At 42.4% G+C, this 21,479-nt stretch overlaps 2 protein-coding genes across 15 annotated transcripts in view; both read left to right on the plus strand.

Moving 5' to 3' along the window:
- ZNF143 (zinc finger protein 143) overlaps positions 1-3,383 on the plus strand; it is a 54,369-nt gene extending 50,986 nt beyond the window's left edge. The window contains exon 17 of the mRNA XM_049819742.1: positions 3,304-3,383. The gene's annotated coding sequence lies outside the window, so the exon portion shown is untranslated. The remainder of the gene's footprint in view (positions 1-3,303) is intronic.
- Positions 234-20,860, plus strand: WEE1 (WEE1 G2 checkpoint kinase). 14 transcript variants are annotated; one of them, XR_007508446.1, is made up of 18 exons: positions 234-981; positions 3,304-3,512; positions 4,034-4,100; positions 4,185-4,357; positions 5,294-5,415; positions 6,084-6,230; positions 6,674-6,769; positions 6,849-6,934; positions 7,067-7,237; positions 7,327-7,472; positions 9,981-10,110; positions 11,590-11,707; positions 14,236-14,325; positions 14,852-15,357; positions 15,620-15,715; positions 15,991-19,525; positions 19,764-19,809; positions 20,740-20,860. XR_007508446.1 is itself a non-coding variant. In XM_049819737.1 (12 exons), exons 1-12 carry the CDS (start codon positions 427-429, stop codon positions 11,620-11,622), a joined length of 1,935 nt encoding a protein of 644 aa, XP_049675694.1. In that variant the 5' UTR covers positions 234-426; the 3' UTR covers positions 11,623-12,315. The 14 variants fall into 14 exon arrangements, 3 of the variants coding, with proteins under 3 accessions (XP_049675694.1, XP_049675696.1, XP_049675695.1); XR_007508447.1 differs by adding an exon at positions 11,401-11,508 and having other exon boundaries at positions 15,991-20,860; XR_007508444.1 differs by having other exon boundaries at positions 15,991-19,809.
- Positions 20,861-21,479: the final 619 nt, after the last annotated feature.

The following is a 21,479-nucleotide window of genomic DNA, read 5'->3' on the forward strand; positions in this document are numbered from 1 at the left end:
CGGGACCGCGCCCCGCGGCTAAGATGGCGCCTCGCCCGCGCCCCAGCGGGCGGCCGCGGCCGTGTGGCCGCCTCGGGCCCGGTTTCGGGTGGCGAACCCCGCCCCGCCCCCTCCGCCCGCGGCGTTCGCGCCAAAGCGCCCCGTGACGCGGCCGTGTGTAGGCCCGCCCCCGCCCTCCGTGTTTTCAAACCGAGTGGGTGGGCGCGATTGGCTGGCGTGCGCGCCACGTGACTAACGGTCGCGGGAAAGCCGCGGAGTCCGAACAGCGCGAGGCGAGCCGTGCCCGGGGGCAGAGCCGCGCGGAGCCGCCGCCGCCGCACCCAGGGGCGTAGCGCGCCGAGGACACGCGGGACAGCGCGGCGCAGCGACAGCGGGCGCGGCGCGGCCGGGTTCGGCCGTGAGAGAGGGGTTCGCAGCGCAGCCGCCATGAGCTTTCTCAGCCTGCAGCAGGCGGCGGCGGCGCCGCGGCGGGTCTCGGCCCGGCGGGTGGCCGCCCCGATCCGGCAGAAGCTGCTGTTCGTCAGCGGGCACAGCGACGAGGAGGACGAGGACGAGGAGGAGGAAGGCGGCAGCAGCGGCAACAGCACCGGCGAGGACTCGGCCTTCCAGGAGGCGGACTCCCCGCTCTCGGCGGCTCGCACCCCGGCGCGGGGCGACCCGCCCCTGCTGGAGGAGGAGGAAGAGGAGGAGATGGAGCCCGCGGCGGCGCCGCTGCCGGAGGAGGGGGACTCGTGGGAGGAGGAGGGGTTCGGCTCCTCTCCGGTGAAGTCGCCCGGAGCCTACTTCATGGCCGGCTCCCCCTCGCCGCCGCCCTCTTACAAGGGCCGCCGCTACTGCGGCCGCTCCCCGCCGCACCCCGCTGCTAGCGGTTACCGCCTGCGGAGCGAGGAGCCCGGCTCGCCGCTGCCCGACTGCCCCGGCACGCCGCCTCACAAGACCTTCCGCAAGCTGCGCCTCTTCGACACGCCGCACACCCCCAAGGTGAGGCACCCGCCGCGCCGCGGGCCCCCCCCCCCCCCTCACCGGCCCGCTCGGGGCGAGGGCGGAGGGAGGTGGTGGTTGGGGGGGGGTGTGTGTGTGTGTGCTGGGCCGGGCAGGGCTCGGCGGCCGGCCCGCCCCCGGGGAGGGGGGAGCGAGGAGAGCCCGGGGGACTGCGGGAGGGTTGAATCGCGGGGGTTAGGGGGGCGGCGGGGGCCCGGGGCCGGGCGGTGCCGGCGAGGTCGGCGCCCGCCCCGCGACCCGCTTGCACCACCCCGCCTGCCCGCAGCGGCAACTTGGCGTCTGCCCCGAGACCTGCCCACAGCCCGTCCGTTACGGTTATGTAACCCGCGGGGGGCAACGCTCCCCCCGCCCGGCCGTTCGGGCTCCGCGCGCCGGTGGGCCCGGGGGGGGAGGGGGGCGGGAAGGGGCGGGCGGGCGCGGGCGCCGCCTGTCCGCCCGGGTCCCGCAGCCCGGGGGGAGGCCGCTCGGTTCGCCCCGCAGCCCCGGCTGCCTGCCGAGGGGCCGCGGCCTGGGCCAACGGGGAAGCCAAAGTAGTACCGCGACCCCCCCACCCCCCAGTCGTGCGTGTTGTCCTTTTACATTTTAATATATCCTACTCGTATATGAACACAGAAGTACCCTGCCTTTGCTGTATTTTGTGGAAAAGTTTTTTTTAAAAGGTGAAAGTAGACCGTTACTATAAGTACTTCAGTGTCGTGTGGCCATCCGTACCGTTATAACCAGAAAGTTAAAGCTTGAACTAGAATCTGCTCCTGCGTGTCTGCCAGCAAGTCGGTGTGTCTTGTTCCGAGTGCTACTGTTGTTGTACCGTATGCTACTGCAAGTTCAGTGTCTGCGCTCTTCTGCATCAAATGTAAAAGGCTATTTGAGTAGCTGATGCTGTTAAACTGATGGATTTGAAAGCTTAAAGGGATAGGCTGCTCTTAACTCTGTCAATAACAGACTTTTGGAAGGCATTTCAACTTTTGAACTCGACACTCATGTAAAACACCGTATGGTGAATTTAAATCTACTGATAATAGGCTTGCTTTCTTCGTTACTTTTCATATAGCCCTTTAGAAGTAAGCCAGGGATAATCCCTGGGGATAATCTCCCGGGGTCTATAGGCTATAGATTGAAAACAACTGACTTAAGGTGCGAGGAAGGCAGCCTTGTTAATTGGTTTTCTACAGCTTCCATCTCATGAGGTTTCACTGGTAGGAATCAGTGGTATGTTTGGAAATAGTAAAATTAGTGAGGATCTTGTACCGAGTCAGGAGCAGATGCTTTTGAGACGCGAGAATCTTGTGGATTGTGGCACTAACAACAAGGTCTTAACACTGCGGTTCAGTGGGATTCTTAAATTAGGTGCCCAAATTCTACCTGGGTTGTCTCGGAGAAGTTATCTTCAGAATCTAGAAAAATCAATTGGTTAAGGTATCCAGTGGAAGTACTGAAATGTGTGTTGAGACGCACAAGTGACTTAAAGGTCTTCATCTAGTCCAGATTTGGGGAGTGTAGCTGAGATTCCCAAGTATTGAGCCTTCTTTCCTGTGGTGGTTCAGGCTTTAGTTAGGTCAATTCTTTATTTTGAAAGGTGTTGCTAGGATAAGGCAATACTCCTGCTTGTGATCTAGAGGTGGCTGGCATCCTCACTGGGATGTAGGATACTAGGTGCAAACTTCCCTTCCTAACTGGGAGAGTTTCATCATGTGCCTGGAAAATGCCTGGTCTGACAAATCACCACCCAAAAGATCTGTTTTGGATATTGAACTGACAGCACAACAGTGTTGTCAATTCTTGAGCAATTTTTTTGTATGTTCATGAAGAGGCATCTGTGCATCAGTATTAAATCTTTTATTTGCTTTTTTGTTTGTTTGTTTGCCACCTAGATTTGTAGTCACCAAAGGTAATTTCCTATGTCTGATCTCGTACATGAAAATTATGGTGATACAGCACAGGATGGTCCATGAGTTTCATCTGTGTTTGTTTCATGGACAAAGACTTGTCCGAGAAGTACAGGTGATGACATGATTAAGGACTGAGAAACGCTGCTCTCATAATCTTTCCTGTCTTTTATAAATTATTTCAACATTCAGTGTTTCCTTTAACTTTTTGTGTGAAGTGTAAAGCCTAATAGTTTATCTGGAATTATTTTTGATGGAAATGCAGGTATTTAAATAACTCATGCTAACTTTGATTAGACAATATTGTAATGATGGCTTTCAAGCATGACCTGACTGTATGTCTAAAGCAATGTTGAGGTTATAAATGTCTTTTTTTTTTTTTTTTTTTTTTTTTTTTTTTTTTAAATAAATACAGAGTTTGCTCTCTAAAGCACAAGGAGTAGGCTCCAGCTCAGTCAAACTTCGAGGGGGCTCTCTATTTATGAATGTTGGGAAATCAGAGAAGCAGGAAGAAGATATTAGACAAACACCTCATGTGAACATCAATCCCTTCACTCCAGATTCCATGTTCCTTCACAACTCTGAAGGAAAATGTCGTAGGAGGAAGAGAACGCACTGGAATGAGTGAGTAACTTTTATCTTCCTTTGTTAAGCTTATCTTTAGAACTACTTTCAGCTGCAAAAGTTTTGTTACAAACTGCTTCTAGGAAAGTATTTTTCCTTGCAAATCTTAGTGATGCATAATATAGCTCTTAAAGTATTTGCTTTGAGATGCATGATATTATGAAATAAGCCTTTAGGACTAATCTTTTGACTAGTATACTGAGAGGATAGACTAGGCTGTCCCCTACAGTCTTTTTACCTGACTGAATGAGCTATGCACACAGTCTTTTCTTGAGGATGAAAAAACACATTAGACGCTAGTATGACGCATGAAGAAAGAAATTACAAAGGTATTAGCATGGTACCTTTACTTTGAGATCTGTATTTTATGAGGTTTTGTTTACAAATGTCTGGCATTCAATTAGTTAAACTAAGGTGGAGTGGGAGAATTAGATCTTGGAAAAATCAACAGCTGCTAGACTTCAATTTTAAGTTTACTTAAGCCATATTACTTCTGCAAAAATAACTGCTGTGAATTTCAGCTCTTGTGGAGAGGACATGGAAGCAAGTGATGGAGAGCCTGAAGATGAAACTATCAGACCTGCTAAGGTAATTAATCTTTTGAACCTGATACTAAAGTTTGGCAATTTGTGTATCTGCAGATCTAAGTATTTTCCTTCCTAATCTTTGCAGAGGATAACAATAACAGAAAGCAATATGAAGTCACGGTATGCAACTGAATTTCATGAGTTGGAGAAGATTGGATCAGGTGAATTTGGTTCTGTATTTAAATGTGTGAAGAGGCTTGATGGCTGTATTTATGCAATAAAGCGATCCAAGAAACCCTTAGCTGGCTCAGTGGATGAGTGAGTATTTCCTGCTCTTAAAAGTCACCTCTTGGTGCTTTTTCCTCCTATGTCTCTTCATATTGGTGTGTAGAGAAGGCATTTCAGAGAAAAGTATAAATATACATGAATTAAATGTAAAACGGGTACAATTTTGAAGTTGCTTTACTTTTTTTGTTGTTGTTGTTCCGAATACTGTGCAGTACAGGGGAGGAAAGGCTACTTGGCCTTTCTTCTAGTGGACATTTGTCCCAATGCTCTGTGGGAACAGATGGTTCTCATCTGGAAAGTAAGAATAATGCTTACTTGCATTAATGGCGGGAGGTACTATATGAATAAATTGCAGTGATGATCCTTTGAGTTATGAAAGGAAAGTAATATTCCCCACTAAGTCCTCATCCTTGATGAACTTGAGTGACGAGCAGATTAGTTAAGTCGGTTTTCGGGTATTTTTTGGCATTTGTGAATGAGCCTGTGATTCGTGACTTCCCCCTCCCCCCCCCATTGTTCTAATAAAACTCCAGAAGTTGGAGTTGCTCAAAATTGCATACCAGAATCTCACACAAGAAGTTAGGAATGTTGAGTTCAGTCATACTCCTATTTTATGGTCATCATTACTTTCTTCCTAAAGCTTCAGTGATTCTTCTCAAAGCTTGCTGCTGCTGCTAGTTGAAAAGTATGTAATGGAAGTGGCACCTCCTTCAAGAATTATCTGCAACAAAATCTGTATTTTGTCTGTATGCTTAGTCTTTTAATACAATGTAAATTATCTTAGCTGTTTGGATATAAATACAAATCCACCTTCGGGTGCCACAGAACTGAATGTGAAGATTTTAATTAGAGACCTGAGCTGGCAGAGAGGCATGATATTATAATAAGTGTTTCTATCAAGCTGAAATTGGACTAATTTCGCCTCATAATATTCTTGCGTGCTCTTATTTTTTGGGACTGTAACAGGCAAAATGCTTTAAGAGAGGTCTATGCACATGCAGTTCTTGGACAGCATTCTCATGTAGTAAGATACTACTCTGCATGGGCAGAAGATGATCATATGCTTATACAGAATGAATATTGCAATGGTAAGTAGAGTTTATCGCTTGTTCTGAACTTGCTTTCAAAAAAAAATATCTAATTTTTGAAGATACGCAGGTCCCTCTACAAATCCCTAGACCTAGTTAGGGATTGATTGCCCTACACATAGCTCATACCATCGTTGTCTCAAAGTTGTCTGGTATTTCTTTCTGTTGGAAAAGGCATATCAGATATATGAAGCAAAAACTGTACAAAACTGCAGACAAAGTCTTAAGTGTTCAAGAATATTGGAAGTACAATGAGGCATTTGCAAGCAGCGAAACTGTTCTTTTTTCTGTACAATAGTGCAAGCTGGAATAGAGAAAATTACCAGAGAGTTTCCTTTAAAAAGAGGGGTGGACCTGATTTCTCAAGCTTTTTGCTATGGTTGATACACTACCAGAGATTTGGAAAAGGGAGAGAGGTCTTCTCCCTTGTGTTGGTATCCTGTTAACTTGCACTTCAATTACAGCAGAAAAATAATTTTATTATATTACATGGCTGTAAAGAGGCGATACAGCACTAGATTTTACACTTCTATGTATCATCAGCAAGTTCTTGGTGATATATTCACTGTTAATTTTGGAAGCCAGTTGTACTTACTTTTGGAAGCAAGTTTTCACTACTTTGTCAACTGTTTGATATAAAATAATTAGTTGTTTTAATGTTGTTTTAGGCGGCAGTTTAGCAGATGCTATAAGTGAAAATTACAGGAATATGCGTTATTTTACTGAACCAGAACTGAAGGACCTGCTACTTCAGGTGGCTCGAGGCTTAAAGTACATTCATTCAATGTCACTGGTGCACATGGATATCAAACCTAGTAAGTTTGTAAACTGTTTTAGTCTGTATTGACAGAGTAAATACTCTGTATTAACAACTTCCTCAGTTAATTTAATCTGCTGTAGAAAAACAAGCTGTTAGCCACACCTTACTAACTGTAAATTCTTCACTGAAGTTCTAAATAGCAGTATGAGGATGTCAGTTGTAAAATTGGCTAGCAAACTTAAACTGTTACTGAGTTTATCTCGGGTCCTTTTTGTGCAATTGACTCTACTTGTGTAACACTTGGCTCCTCTCCCAGCAGAGGGGCTAGAGCAAGTAAGTTAGAGTTTCTTGCTCTATGAACTGGGTATGTATACAACAAACTTCTGTGTGGTTAAGGCAAACTGTAGTAAAACTAGATGAGGTAGAAATTGGACAGAAATAGTTGTTTGGGTTTTTTGGTTGTTTGTTTTGGTTTTTTTAAATTCTGCTCTTTTTCAGGTAATATTTTCATATCTAGGACATCAGTCCCAAGTGCAACTTCAGAAGAAGGTGATGATGATGACTGGTCATCTGATAGAGTCATATTTAAAATAGGTGAGAAGCAGCACACTTGTGCTCAGAAGAATTGCGTTGTCTATTTGTCTTCTGAAAAATAACTTTTTTCTTTTTGCAGGTGACCTCGGTCATGTAACTCGAGTATCTAGTCCGCAAGTGGAGGAAGGTGATAGCCGTTTTCTTGCAAATGAAGTCCTACAAGAGGTAACTGTTCAGTTTGTGGAAAATAGTGATGTTAGGTCTGTATGCTCTTTTCTTGTATGATTTGCTATGTGTTAGATTTCCCCTTACGCTGGGTGGTATGTGTAGTAAATTTATTTTTCTTTATTTTTCAAGAACTACACTCATTTGCCAAAAGCAGATATTTTTGCTCTTGCTCTGACTGTTGTCTGTGCTGCTGGGGCTGAACCACTTCCAACTAATGGGGACCAATGGCATGAAATTCGACAAGGAAAACTACCTAGAATACCACAAGTGCTTTCTCAAGAATTGCTAGACTTACTAAAAGTAAGAACTCTTGTACTGGTGGCTCACTGATTAGTGTAACTTACTGTATTACTGGCCTTAACTAAATGCTTTATTTTCTTTTTTCCAAGGTTATGATTAACCCTGATCCAGAGAAAAGGCCTTCAGCTGTGGCACTAGTCAAGCATTCAGTGCTTCTCTCTGCTGCAAAAAAGAGCGCAGAGCAGCTCCGGATAGAACTGAATGCTGAAAAATTCAAAAACTCGCTCTTACAGAAGTAAGTAGTTCCTTGTGGTTCTTAAACATAACTTAATTTCCAATGGGTTCTCATATGACAGTAGAGTGATGATAAAACAGGACCGTCCTTGTTTCTGCATGAGGTCCACAAATCTGTATGCATGTACGTACCTGAGAGTACAAAGTGGATTATGTAACTTTAAAAGGAACTTTCTTGATAGAAGGAACTTTTTGAACACTCCAAGGGAATCTCAACTACACTATTAGAATTGAAAGCATACAACACATTACAGTTTTTGAAAAATGTTTCAAGCATAGTGCATACTTTTGTGACATGTATAGTGTAACTTATGTCTATATTATTTGAGTCTGTGTTTTCCTAGGTCAATCTCTACATTGAAATGTTGGAAAACGTGACTTAAATGAGCTGTTTTGAACTTAAATGAAATGGTACATCAGGAATGTTTTTGGACTAATTTGACACAGCAGTGTTATTAGGTTACCAGAGAATCATTTGTATCGGTAGGTCATCTTGTCCTACCCCTTGCTTAAACAGTCAACTCTGAATTAAAGCTTTGAAGAAGAGATTCCCTTTAGGAACATCTGATTTCTGCTCAAATTTCAGAGAAAGAGCTAGTAAGTTAAGAAGGAATTATCTGTATCTTTCACTGCAGTTAACTTTGCACGTGTTATGCGTGATAGGCAGACTTTTGTGAGGGAATATAGAACACTGATTACTTTCTGACTGGCTTGTTTTGAATTAAGATGTTAACTTTGTGTTTGGAGTCTCTCCATTGCTATCTGCTTATCTTGCCATAGCTACAGTCTGAATGTACCCAGGCTTGCCATTTTAGATGGTTATCTTTATAACATTCTTATGAATTACACTGCCTGCAGAAAGAATAATTTGACAGTTTGTGCAGGTTATTCAAGGACAGATTTGCTGAGGTAACTTGCTTGCTTGCTTCTATAAAGACAACGTATTTTTGTATCATGTGAAAGGGAAAATTGAGTTGGCAAACCTAATATTTTGCAAAGACTGTCTGGCTGGCAACAAGTAGGGTGCATCCTTATAAAATAACGGTAAATCCAAGAATGATTTTAAAAGAACACTTATCCACAGTAATTTTTTTACGTTGCGTGGGATAGTGTTCCATAAAATAGTTCAGGTAGGTATTTTTGGTTCATTTTATTTTGTTTTTTTTATGCTCCTACATTTGACCCATTTAAGATACCACTTGTGTATGTAAGTTATCATCAGTGAAAGGAATTCTTGTAAGGAAACTCAGCTTTATCTACTGTGTCATCTTTTTCAGAGGAAGGAATAATTCAAGATTAGACTTCTAGGGAAGAATGGAAGTGTATTGTAAAACTTAATTTCCTGGTAATGGTATGGTGGGTGCATGTGCACACGTGTGTGCACTTGTGACTGACATTCAATCTTTAGAGAAGATGTCTAAAAGTTGATTGTGTTCTCTTGCAGTGAATGACACAGTGATAATGTGGGGGAGGATTAGATGGGGCACGGGTGTTTAATGAATAATACTTTGGTTTACAAGAATGGGATTAGCTTATTAAACTAAAATGTGTAACTTTAAATACACCTACACCTATATGCAGCAAGCTTGTAAAGTTTGGTCTTGCTTTGGAGTCCAGATGTGAAGTGAGACTACAAATACTAGTTCTTAAGGTAGAGAAAATTCTTTGAGGGAAGTTTGGGATAGGAAAAGAAAAAGCGTATGGGGGGAATCCTTATACTTAGCCGTATGTCAGCATTTAAGGAAAGGAGAAAAGGGGTGTGTGGAGAAACCCTTGATAAAGATAACTTTGCTCTTTAGCGTGACTATTTCATAGTTTTAACCAGAGTTTTATTTAACTTTGCCCTCAGACTGAGTATTGGTAATTCTCTGAAACAGAATAGTTGACAGAATGTTGCACGGGGACAATGGCCTGCGCTACCTTCAGTGACTCAGCCTTGCAGTTTTGGCCAAATTTTTAAGTTGGGCAAAAAAGATTTAGATGGAGATAAGCTTTTGATGTGGGTATGCAAAAGGAAAAGGTTGCTTCCCAAGTTGTCTGTTGCCACTTGCGTTCATTTATGTTCATCTAAGTGTGTGTCTGTTTGTCTGGATCTTCCACAGAAGTTCAGTTGTGGCTGAATGCTTCATCTGGGCAAACCTCAGTAATTAGTTCTTCAGTGATTTATCATACGGCTTGTATGAGAAAGTAAAGGGCATCCTACTGTGTTCTGGTAATTGAAGTGTTGAGCTGCTTATAAAAGGCTGGATTTCAAAATCTGAGTTGTGTGAATTTGTTATTTCCTTCCCTTGTTCAAAAGAAAGACCATCTAAACAAGTAACGAACATCCCACTTCTGTCCTCTGGGTTGTAAACAGGTGGATGTGAATGATAATGGTCTTAGTATGACCTAAATTGATGGCAGGTCTTAAGTCCTGAACTGCTGCAATTCATTTGAAACACTCTTGCTGTGATACACCTGTAGTCCTGACTGATACCATTGCTTAAGTGTGACTCTCAATGTCTTGCAGAGAGCTGAAGAAGGCACAGATGGCAAAGGCTGCAGCTGAGGAGCGAGCGCTGTTCACTGACAGAATGACAACTAGATCTACGACACAAAATAGACCATCTCGACTCATCGGAAAGAAAATGAACCGCTCAGTTAGTCTTACTATATACTAACTATGAAGTCTAAAAGAACTACTGAGGATGGCTATAGTATCTCTGCTGGACTGAAGCCTAAGGAATTGAAAGAAGCATTCAATTCCTGGTTTCTAGTCCTGTCATTGATCAGTGTCACTAGTTTTACAGGAATTGCTTCTGGGTTTTTACTTGTACGATATGGCTGATAGCTGTATTAACCATTTGAGTTAATGGACTCGGTTACTGTCTTGTCTATAGAGGATCCTGGATGTTAATCCATAAGCCTTTCAGTTACACTGTTAGATGTTACATTGTCCCAGGGTTAACCACTATAGTGGTGTGCTGCTTTGTAGTGTTACGGCATTGTAATAAGAAGTAATATCCTGAACGATCTTTAAGAGGGAGGGAGGGGGCCTTGGCTTGATAGTTACTGTTTTTTTTTGGAGCATAGGGGAATAAATTTTGAAAGACAGGCTTTAAGGCCACCTACACTCAATGTACCTGATGTCAGGTAGACTTTTATTGTGAATTTTATTTGTATATTCAACTGGGAGCACTTTGTAGGCATTGCATAAACCACAGCGTAGAAACCTGTGGAATTAAGTGCCATGTGGAACTGCTGCTATTTTTAGTTTGTTGTCCTCGCTGTAAACTGTAGCATTAAAACAATCATTATTGTGTTAATAGGCTTCTTGTTAAAACAATTACGTGACTCAAATCTAAGCTGCATTTTAGTGAAGGCAGCAGTTTTCTCTCAAAGCTAGTGCATTGTGAAATAATGCACCAATTTAATATTTGGACTCTGTATTAGTGTAGTGCAATTGTTAATGTCTTGGCTATTGATGTTTTGTAATTCTTTCTGATAAGGTTCTCTAAATGTTGGTATTCTCTTCAGTTGTCCATTCTTGAGGCTATTGTATATTTTTTTTGACGTTGGAGTACTTGTAAATAATTGTTTAGTGTAAGTGTTCAGGTTGTTCTTCATTGTTATGTACATAATTTTGATCGTGCTTATAGTATACTATACTGAAACTGCAGTCTGAGTTGGCAACAGACAAAGCTTAACTGTTCAGTTTTAAGTTCCAAAATGAACAGAATGTGGTCGTCAGAACCTGTACTGATGTTGAACCTAGGCTGACAGATGTTGCTAAAAAATAGAACTGTTCTAATTACTGGCTTGTCTCTTTATTAATTTTAGTTTAAACAATGTTTCCCATTTGTGCTCTATTTGTTCTTACTAGTGTTGAGTTTGAATATTAAAGTTAAAAGTTTTGTTTAATATTGTCTAACACTTATTTAACTCTCTAGTTGTGGAAATAAAATAATGAGTCAGGAAGACATTATGGCAAATCCTGATGAGATCTGCTTCCTGCTACTGTGTAATGCTTGTGGTTCCCTCATGAGAGTGGGACTGAGGTAACATACTTGCTGATAGTTATGTTAGGAGAGAAGCACCACAGTCTGTGCATTAGTACCTATAGCAGTCTGTCTCTACAGCTTCAGAAATGGTACTGCATGTTGGAAAGGTGAAGTCCCTGGAAGATTTGAAGTGGAACCCATGACTGTGAAGATGAAGGACCAGATGAAACTGTGTGAAGAAAGACCTGGGTCTGAGGTAAGGAGGAAAACTTACGAATTGCTGAGAATGGGAAGAGAACTGCTTATTTAGAAGTTGGGAAGAAAACAATGGGAGGAGTTGGAATAGTCTAGGGAACACAATATCAGCATGTGCTGTGGCATGGAGCAAAATATTTATGCACTTGTACCTCATGAAGAGAGATACAGTAAAATTATTAAAGGCTTAATAGGTTAGTCTGTCGGGGAAGTTTTCATATTGCTGTATTAGAGTCACAGGTGACTATCAGAGAAGCTGTATGTGAATCGAATGGACTATCATAAGATTTAACTTTGTAAATAGCAAATGAAAACTGCTAAGTATTTTTATTTATAAGAGATCTCAGTGCTATTCATATGTGGCAGTGAAATTCAGAGGCTTGGTTTAGGTATCTTTATTCGCTGGATATGCAGTTCTCATCAGTAAAAACTGATAGACTGGAATACCTTTTAAGTTTTTACTTTGTATGATAGTCGTGGCTTGTTTGTGAGAGAACTTGGAATATCATATGGTTTTGTTGCAGCATTTTAATGTTCATCTACACTAAATGAGATCTCTCTTAAAGTATACTTCTAAACGGTCATAAATATCAGTTGGTGGGGATCAACAGACTTAATAAGCCTTTCTTCCCCTATAGTGTAAATAAATTTGATTTACCTATGATGATGTGCTCTTGTGTCACTTATTTTCAGAGGCCTGTAACATCAGTACATGTATTGCTGCACAAACAAGCTGTACACAGTAGCTATGTATGCTTGTAGAGGTGTACTCTTCACTGGGTAAAAAAATGGATGGCTGGGCCCAAAGAGTGCTGATGAATGGAGTTAAATCCAGTTGGCAGCTGATCACAAGTGATGTTCCCAGGGCTCAGTTTTGGGGCCAGTTCTGCTTAATATCTTTATCAGTGATCTGGATGAGGGGACCAAGTGTACCCTCAGGAAGTTTGCAGATGACACCAAGCTGGGCAGGAGTGTTGATCTGCTGGAGGGTAGGAAGGCTCTGCATAGGGATCTGGACAGGCCGAGGCCAATTGTATGAGGTTCAACAAGGCCAAGTGCCGGGTCCTGCACTTACGGTCACAGCAACCCCATGCAGCGCTACAGGCTTGGGGAAGAGTGGCTGGAAAGCTGCCCAGCGAAAAGGACCTGGGGGTGCTGGTCGACAGCCAGCTGAATATGAGCCAGCAGTGTACCCAGGTGGCCAAGGCAGCCAACGGCATCCTGGCCTGTATCAGAGATGGTGTTGCCAGCAGGAGCAAGGAAGGGATGGTGCCCCTGTACTCAGCACTGGTGAGGCCGAGTATTTGAGTACTGTGTTCAGTTTTGGGCCCCTCATGACAAGAAAGACATTGAGGTGCTGGAGTGCATCCAAAGAAGGGCAATGAAGCTGGTGAAGGGTCTAGAGAACAAGTCTTGTGAGAAGCAGCTGAGGGAACTGGGGTTGTGTAGCCTGGAGAAAAGGAGGCTGAGGGGAGACCTTATTGTTCTCTACAACTACCTGAAAGGAGGTTGTAGCGTGGTGGGTGTCAGTCTCTTATATCAAGTAACAAGTGATAGGACAAGAAGAAACGGCCTCTAGTTGCAGCAGGGGAGGTTTAGGTTGGATATTAGGAAAAAATTCTTGACCAAAAGAGTTGTCAAGCATTGGGACAGGCTGCTCAGGGAAGTGGTTGAGTCTCTATCCCTGGAGGTTTTTAAAAGACATGCAGATGTGGCACTTAAGGAGATGGGTTAGCAGTGGGCTTGGCAGTGTGACATTAACAGTTGGACTCGATGACCTTAAGGGTATTTTCCAACATAAATAATTCTATGATTCTATGCTATTGCTGGTCACAGGTTTTGTATCTGCCATGGAACAGATGCCCAGCCTAAACCATGCAACTGAAGGGGCTCTAGATTTTTTAACTTTCTCGTGTGACAAGCAGAATGTTTAAAAAGGAGCTTCAGGGTTTTAAAGTATTTTATGGGAGCAGTAAGAATGGTGAAATTTTATCTCAAACTTTCATAAGCTTTCCTGAGGGCAGTGAGGAGGCTGAGAATTCTGGCCCCAACAGTGGCCAGTAGGAAGAGGCAGAGAATTTGGAAAGTGCATTAATGCTTCCCATGAATACTCGCAGCATCCAGTGATTCATGGCTCAGATGCTTGCTGAGAGAGAATTGGTATCTATTTCTACTGACATTAAAGGGGTTTTCTTTTTTAAGAGAAAAAATCTTATAGTAATTCTGGTAGCTTATGAATTTATTGCAAAAACAACATTTGGGCAAAACTTGTATGTAGTTAAGCAAGCCACCTTTTCAGGTGGAAGAGGCTGCTAGCCTCCCACAAAATGTAGAAAGTCGATATTGGTTAAAGAAATTCTACCAACCATGGTGTAACAAGATGAGCTTCAGCTCTTCAAGAAGAAAGCTTTATCTCAATTGAAGAAGCAAGCATTAGAGTTGGGTGGCAAATGTGTTATTCAAAATAGCTACATCTAATGTTTAACCATTTTTTCTTGTGAATTCATCTAATTTAATTTTCCAATACAGAGGTAGCATAGTACCTCAACTTTTTTGATCAGAGTACGCGACTTCTTGAAGAACTACGCAGAAAGAGAACCTAAAAATAACTGAAAGCAGGTATTTCAAATCCCCACCTCCTCTAGATACTTGTCTGCTTCTTTGTCTTCTGTCTTTGAATACAAATCCAGTGTCTGTAATCCATCTTCTAATAATACGTTACTGGACAACACTACCTGTCTAGTCTTGCTTAGTCTTGCTGCATCTTGTGCCCAAAGACTGTGCAGTGTGGTGGACTAAAGCTCTTACAGAATTAGTTTCCTGTAATGACATGACACCACTTAACACTGACAAATGCTTCTTTCCAAAACAATATTCTGAAATTGTTCCATCCAAATGAATGATTTGTGGATGAAGTGTCTCCCATTTGACTGTACAAAACTAGTTCTTGTTGGAAACAGCAAAGTATTAACTGCACACACACCCCACCCCCCCCACACCCCCCACCCCCAACTTCTTAATGTGAATTTCAAGTGTCAAGGCTTGATTTGCTTTTTGGATAATCATCTTGTGAATCAAACCTTTCCATGGACTACCTGTAGAAATATTGATGATCCTTAGTTTTTCATTGTTATGTTTTTTCCAGAAAACAATACTGTGATAGTCATGCATACTACTGGTCCATTATAGCCATGAAGGCCAACAGATGGAGGAGGAGGAGTATGTCTGTAAAGGGAAGTTAGCACCTTCTAGCTGGGAACTGTAGCATAACTAGAAATCGTTGTTCTACTTTCATAGATTGAGTATCAAACTCCCAGCAATTTTGCCATGAATTCACACATGGTTAACCAGCTAGAATTACTAAGGTCATCTTAGTCTCTTGTTTTGTTTTTAAGGTATTGATACACAACATTTGTCTAGTTTGGGTTTTTTTTGCAGTTTCCAAGTGTCCTATCGGCTTGCTGATTTCCTGCTTTCCCTCAGTGCCCCCCCCTCTGGATACAAGCTGTTGATTACCACAGACCTAATAACATATTTTATTTTAGTTGAGTTGGATCTGAATTTGTAAGATGTAGAACCTGAAAAACTTACTGACCACTTGGCTTTTTTATGAAGTTACAGACAAGCTTTACCTCCCATCTAGAAATGGAGGTAGGCACTGCTTGTATATTTGAAAATAGAATTTCAGTTTCATAGATTGCATTACTTTACACTATAACATTGAAAACTTTAATGAATAAAAGTATACTCAGTCACCCTATCCTTGTTGAACTGGGGGGAGGAAGTGCTATGTATTGTTGGACCCCCTACCAAAAGCTGACCAGCTTGACCTTGTCTTTAATGTGTTTTGTAGTCTCCAGCAACACCTGCTGGACAAAATAGTCAACTGTACACTGAATTTTTGTCTTTAAAGTATTTTGTGTGCTAATATGATGCTCGACCTTCACTGTTAGAAGCCACTATCTTGTTCTGCAGTAGTGATTGTGCATTCTTGCCAGCAGTAGTTCAGGTAAGTGTTGACTTTTACTTTTTCATCTGCACCACCCCCTCCCCACCACTCCCACCCCCCCACCCTTGATTCTGTAGGCTTGGAAACAGCATCCTCGTGATTTCACCATATATGTGATTTGGTATATAACATGTATGCACACTTAAGAAATCTGTGCATGTGTGCTACCTATGAATATCACTGCTGTAGATGTGCTTGAGGACTGGTGTCTAAAGCAATGGACAGCAAGAGTCAAAAGCAGGGCTGTTCCCTGCCTGAACCTTACCTTCTTTCAGTGAACCATGGAGACCGTCTTGAGAGAGCACAGCTGCTAAGCTGACACATACTTTTCTGCTCTCAAGAAACACTGCAGAAAGAAAGCAGGAAGAAGCAGCGACTGGGCAGGACAGCACACAGGAAATTAAGGTCCCGCTTCTGTTTAAACAGTTGAAATTGGATGAAGATGCTGTCTTCCCAAGTATAATGGGGTTTGTGGCAGGGGAAAGGGAGGTTCCCTGAGGAGAGAATATTGCTGTGCCTAATTAAAAAGGAAGCAGTTTATTACTGTTTAACATGTTGCTCAGAGGTCTGAGGTTGTACACACTTAAAAATTATCCGAGATTCTGGATAGTCTTGCAAAATCTGAAGAACTGGTTTCAAAGATCTTCCTTTTGCCAGTCATTTGACTCCATTCTAATACACAGCATCAATATTTAGCATGACATCTGAATAATCGTGCTGGTCTGAACTGATTTCTCTGTTTGACTCCGCATGAAAGCAGAATAACTGGTCTAATTCTCATTAATGATCTCCTATATATCCCTAGGGTTACTGCCAGATTGGTGGGCTAATGGACATAACTGCTGCTGTTAATGAATTACCAGTTATGCACAGGAAAAGACTCTGTGTGTTCAGCATGCATCCTGATGAAGATCATCTTCATCTATTGATTTACAGACGACAGAATACACCGCTAATGAAAGTATTTTAGGCAGGGTGTTCTGCAGGATAGGGGTGGGAAGGATGGGAGAAATACCTCCTGTTCCCAACCTTTAGTAGTCTCAACAACCACTGCTCTTGGGTGATCTTCCTATTTCTGCAGCTGTTTCCTCTTGCCTCTTTTCACTCTCGGCTACTTAAGTGTTAAGATGTTTAGGGTAAAATCTCCCCATATATTTGTTCCATGCCTTAGCAAATGGGATTTTAATTTCCTTTTGGTCTTGTAGACACTGAGTCAATATTGATTGACAGTCTTCTACACGAATCCTGCTTAAATAGATTTTTTCCATTGACCATTTCTCTCTCTAGTTTCCATTCCAAAACATGGTATCAAGTGGTTACTGCAGTACACACCTTGGATTTAATTTCCTCTTCCTTTCTGCAAGTAAGGTATCTGCGGTATTCTGTTCTACAGTGAGTTCTGTAACTTAGTGAGAAATACCTTATCAGCTACAAGCGTAGAGTAAGATGGGTGTTAGTAGGGAGGAACTGAAAGGTAACTTAATGCTCTGTGTTTTACCTCTTCATTATGTTTCTGTTGTCAAGTTTGAATAGAAATGCATGTGTTCTGCATATGTGTATGAATAGAAGAAAACGGTAGTGAAGTAGGTGTGCTTTGCTGGAATAACTTCAAAGGTTGCTCTAGAAGTCTTAGAAGTGAATGGAAAATTAACTTTTTTTTTTGTAGGAGAGACTGAGCTGCCATTCTGATTCAGCATCTAATGCTGCTGCTTATTTCACCTAAAATAATTTTCATGTTTAATTTCTACATAGTTGCAGTGAGAATGTTTGAGGCATGTGAATAAGGGCAGAGATAGAACTTACTTTTAAAAGTATTATAAAATAGAAAAAACAAATTCCTCAAATGGCTTGAAGACTGGGTTGTGGTATAATGTAAGATGATATACTTAGTGTTTTTTACACTGTCCCCCAGTGCTTCTTGGAGATGTTTTATTGTGGGACTAGTCTGTTCAGAAACTGTAGCACATTGATCATGAACACTAGCATTTCCTTTAGTTTTACTTTCTACTGAAACATCACTGTGAAATGGCAGATACTGGAAATAGTTTGCCACAAAGTTGGCGTAATGTTCTTCAATTTCTGTTTGCTTCAATTTAGTTTGTCTGTGGAGAATGAAAATGACTGGTCTAGCCACAGTTCGGGAAGATTTTCTCTGGGCTAACAATGAGCAGAAAACTGTGAGTTGTTGATGTGTCTGAATTCTTTCCTTGATGGCATTTTAACTGACTGGGTGGCATAAAACAAAATTAGTAACAGTTCAAATGTGTAATGTTTCCTCTGGTTAGAACCTCCCTGACAAATACTTATTATTTGGCTAACAAGGAATAATTAAGCTTCTGCAGGGAGAAGGAAGAGAAAAGTGACTGACCTCTTAAGGCTGAGTCTCAGCTGGGTCTAACTAAAGATTCTTCCTGAAAGTGTGAGTCACCCCATGAGACTGTGAGCCAGTTTTCCCTCCCTGAACTTCTCTCCACCCTTCAGCTTTTAACTGTGGTGAGCCAACAAGATTAGAATAAGCACAGATTTAAAATAAAGTTGCTGAGATCTCAAACAACTTCCAAGAAAAGCAGAAGTATGTTAAGTTGCATCAGAACTTAACTTTTGTACCACACAAGCAATTTAGAGTTTATGTAGTGCTGTCGAGGACTTCATGGTTAAGTGTGATCACTATTAATTAATGTTTTGTGGATTATATGTTAATCTTATCTTCAAAGGTTTAGAATGTAAAGTCTTTGGTAAGCAGAGATCCAGACTAGCACATCAAAACTGAAGAGTTCCTTAAAATAACTCCCACTTTGGGTGTGGGTACAGTTAGTCCTGTAACTTTAACTTCGTTAAAGCTATTTTTGGGTAAGTATAGAAAACAAAGGTTTTGTTCAACAGCAGGTTTATGTCTGCATATGAACTTCAGTTTAACTGGTTTTGCTCGATTAGTTCAATCCTATAAAAACTATTTTAAATGTGAGTATGTCTATATAAAATCATGTACTAGTTTTATGCATAACTTGTATCCTTTTCATTAACGTACCAAAAGCTGGAGCAGCTGAGGCTTATGTAAACTACTAATTTTAATGAAACATGGACTATTAACCTATTGACCTGAATGCAACTATTTATATTGTTAGTGGAAAACAAGTCTCGTTCTGGAAAAGGATTTTAGCATGTCATTTAAATTGGGAATAAGAGAAGCCAGTGAAAAGAACGCAGAGAAGCGCACACAATTTTTTTTCCCCTACAATTACTTTATAGGGCATTTTGTTTTAATTTCATTTTTCCACTTGTTTTTATAAAAACTAGCTGCTAAAAATCAACTTCAAATCAGAAATTAAATGCCTGCCATGAGGAGACTCATGTGTGAACTATATTAATTGCTTTTCCTCAGTGACATTTCACAGAACCTAACTGTATTTTAATGCACTTTAATAGGTATGTTCTGTATTTACTGGTGACCTTGTGGTTGCTCAGCTACCAAATAAAATGAAATAGTTTGTTAGGTTATCTGCAGATACAAAAGTCTCCTTCCTTAAGTGGAATGGCTGTGGTCAAATTGGAGAAATGCTGATGTATTTCAAGATAATAGATGTTTCTGGTAATAGTAATAGCTATAATGTTAGCAAATCAGGTTAATTAGGAAGCTTAATCCAATTAATCTTTGATGTTAATTGTATAGTTCACACCATTCATCTTGAGGAAAGAGCATAAATAATTGCTTGTGGGTTCCAAAGTCCTGAATAAACTATGGAGAAAAACGTTAAGAAAAATGAGGGGCAAAAGGCTGCTAGGATACCCTAGGATACCCTGCTGAATAAGGTAGGTTCTGTTTGACTGTTCACTGTGCTACTGAGAGACTACGACATCTCTGCATTGCTAGAGTATTTTTGTTGCTTGCTGTAAGCTAGAGAAGACGCTAAAGAATAAAAATGACCAGAAATCTGTGGATTATTCCAGTCTCCAATTTCCCACATACAGAAAACTCATTTTATGAATTATTACGCATGAGAATTAAAAGTAGTTCCTACAGTGGATTTCACTATCTGCTCATCTGTAGTGATCCTGACCAGAAGACCGTTGTACATCGAGGATCAGTGATCCGCGTAAGTTAGGCCTGTGCCTACTCAGCTTGTGCCGTACTGCGCTGCCTGTCCAGCCTGGCCTCCAGGACCATGGCGGGCTGCGTGTCCCCTGCGGCCGGGGGATACGTTTACCCGGCTGATAGTACCAGAGGAGCCTGCGGGCAGCTCCCGCTTGGTATCTGCGATTATACCCCCTGCGTGGCCTGCCCTTTATCTGAAAATGCATCAAGAGGTTCTGGTGTTAACATCCTTTGTTTGGCAGTAGAAATGATGTATAGGGTTGTTTCCTTGTGTGCTGGTTTTGGCTGGGATAGAGTTAATGTTCTTCACAGTAGCTGGTATGGGGCTATGTTTTGGATTTGTGCTGAAAACAGTGTTGATAACACAGAGATGTTTTCCTTACTGCTGAGCAGTCCTCACACAGAGCCGAGGCCTTTTCTGGTTCTCACCCCACCCCACCAGCGAGCAGGCTGGGGGGGCACAAGGAGTTGGGAGGGGACACAGCTGGGACAGCTGACCCCAACTGACCAAGGGATATCCCAGACCATACGATGTCATGCTCAGCATATAAAGCTGGGGGAAGAATGAGAAAGGGGGGACGTGCCAAGTGATGGCGTTTTTGTCTTCCCAAGTAACTGTTACGCGTGATGGAGCCCTGCTTGCCTGGAGATGGCTGAATGCTGGCCTGCTGATGGGAAGTAGAGAATGAATTCCTTGTTTTGCTTTGCTTGCATGCATGGCTTTTTTACTTTCCCTATTAAACTGCCTTTATCTCAACCCATGAGTTTTCTCACTTTTACCTTTCTGGTTCTCTCCCCCATCCTGCTGCAGGGGAGTGATTTTAGAGGCTGTGTGGGGCTTAGCTGCTGGCTAGGGTTAAACCATAATACATTGTAAGAAAATACTGTAATAGCTTGAATGACCAAAATGGTGTAACTTTTCCATGAGCAGGATCTGCATGATGTGCTGCACCTCGATCAGGGACCTGGTTGATGCTACACAGCTTGGGGTTCCCAGCACCTGAAGGAATGTAAGATTTATACTCTCCTCTCCTTTATAGTGGTAGCTCCAATAAAGGGCATTTAAGTGGTACGTCAGAGTCCGAGTGCCTTTCTTACCGGGATCACAATGAACCGGCACCACCTGGTGCAAAACAGTCATCTTGCTGTACCTGCCAGAACTATTGCACTTGCAGAGTGCTATTTTTGTTCTGATGATGCAGCTGATAAAAGACTAAAACTGGACAAAAGTTAAAAACTTTTTTTCCTTGGCTGCTAGATATCTTGAATTTGGCATCTTAACGGTTCTGCCTTTAAAGTCCATGAAAACGAAACCCTAACTTGATCATGAGCTGCGTCCTGTGAATTATCTCAGATGCAGGATTCAAAGCAGCGTATGTTGCGGCGCTACCTTCTTGCCGCTTCTGGCCTCGGTGCAGCTAACCGTGCTGTTAGCAGAGACGCCGCGGCCGAGCCGCTGGAAAGCACAAGGGCTGCGGCGGCATCCCACGTCCTCGCACGGCACCTGCGCCCACCGCTGTTCAGTCTGAACCCACAGCGTTTCAGGGGCTTAACACGCAAAAAAAAACCCCGACCCCCCACCACTCCCCCCCAACAACAGAACGGCTTCCTTGCGATAACGTTTTGCAGCGCTCCTCCGCGCCCTGAAGCTCTTTCTAGCCCTTCCCCCCC

Source organism: Accipiter gentilis, chromosome 17 (assembly GCF_929443795.1).
Source record: "Accipiter gentilis chromosome 17, bAccGen1.1, whole genome shotgun sequence".
Taxonomy (NCBI): domain Eukaryota; kingdom Metazoa; phylum Chordata; class Aves; order Accipitriformes; family Accipitridae; genus Astur; species Astur gentilis.

Bases quoted from the DNA above. Each gene is read 5' to 3' on its own strand.
- WEE1 (XM_049819737.1), top strand. From the start codon at position 427: ATGAGCTTTCTCAGCCTGCAGCAGGCGGCGGCGGCGCCGCGGCGGGTC. The intron at 5,416-6,083 runs GTAAGTAGAGTT...ATGTTGTTTTAG, and splicing joins ACAGAATGAATATTGCAATG to GCGGCAGTTTAGCAGATGCT. The intron at 6,935-7,066 runs GTAACTGTTCAG...TTATTTTTCAAG, and splicing joins CAAATGAAGTCCTACAAGAG to AACTACACTCATTTGCCAAA.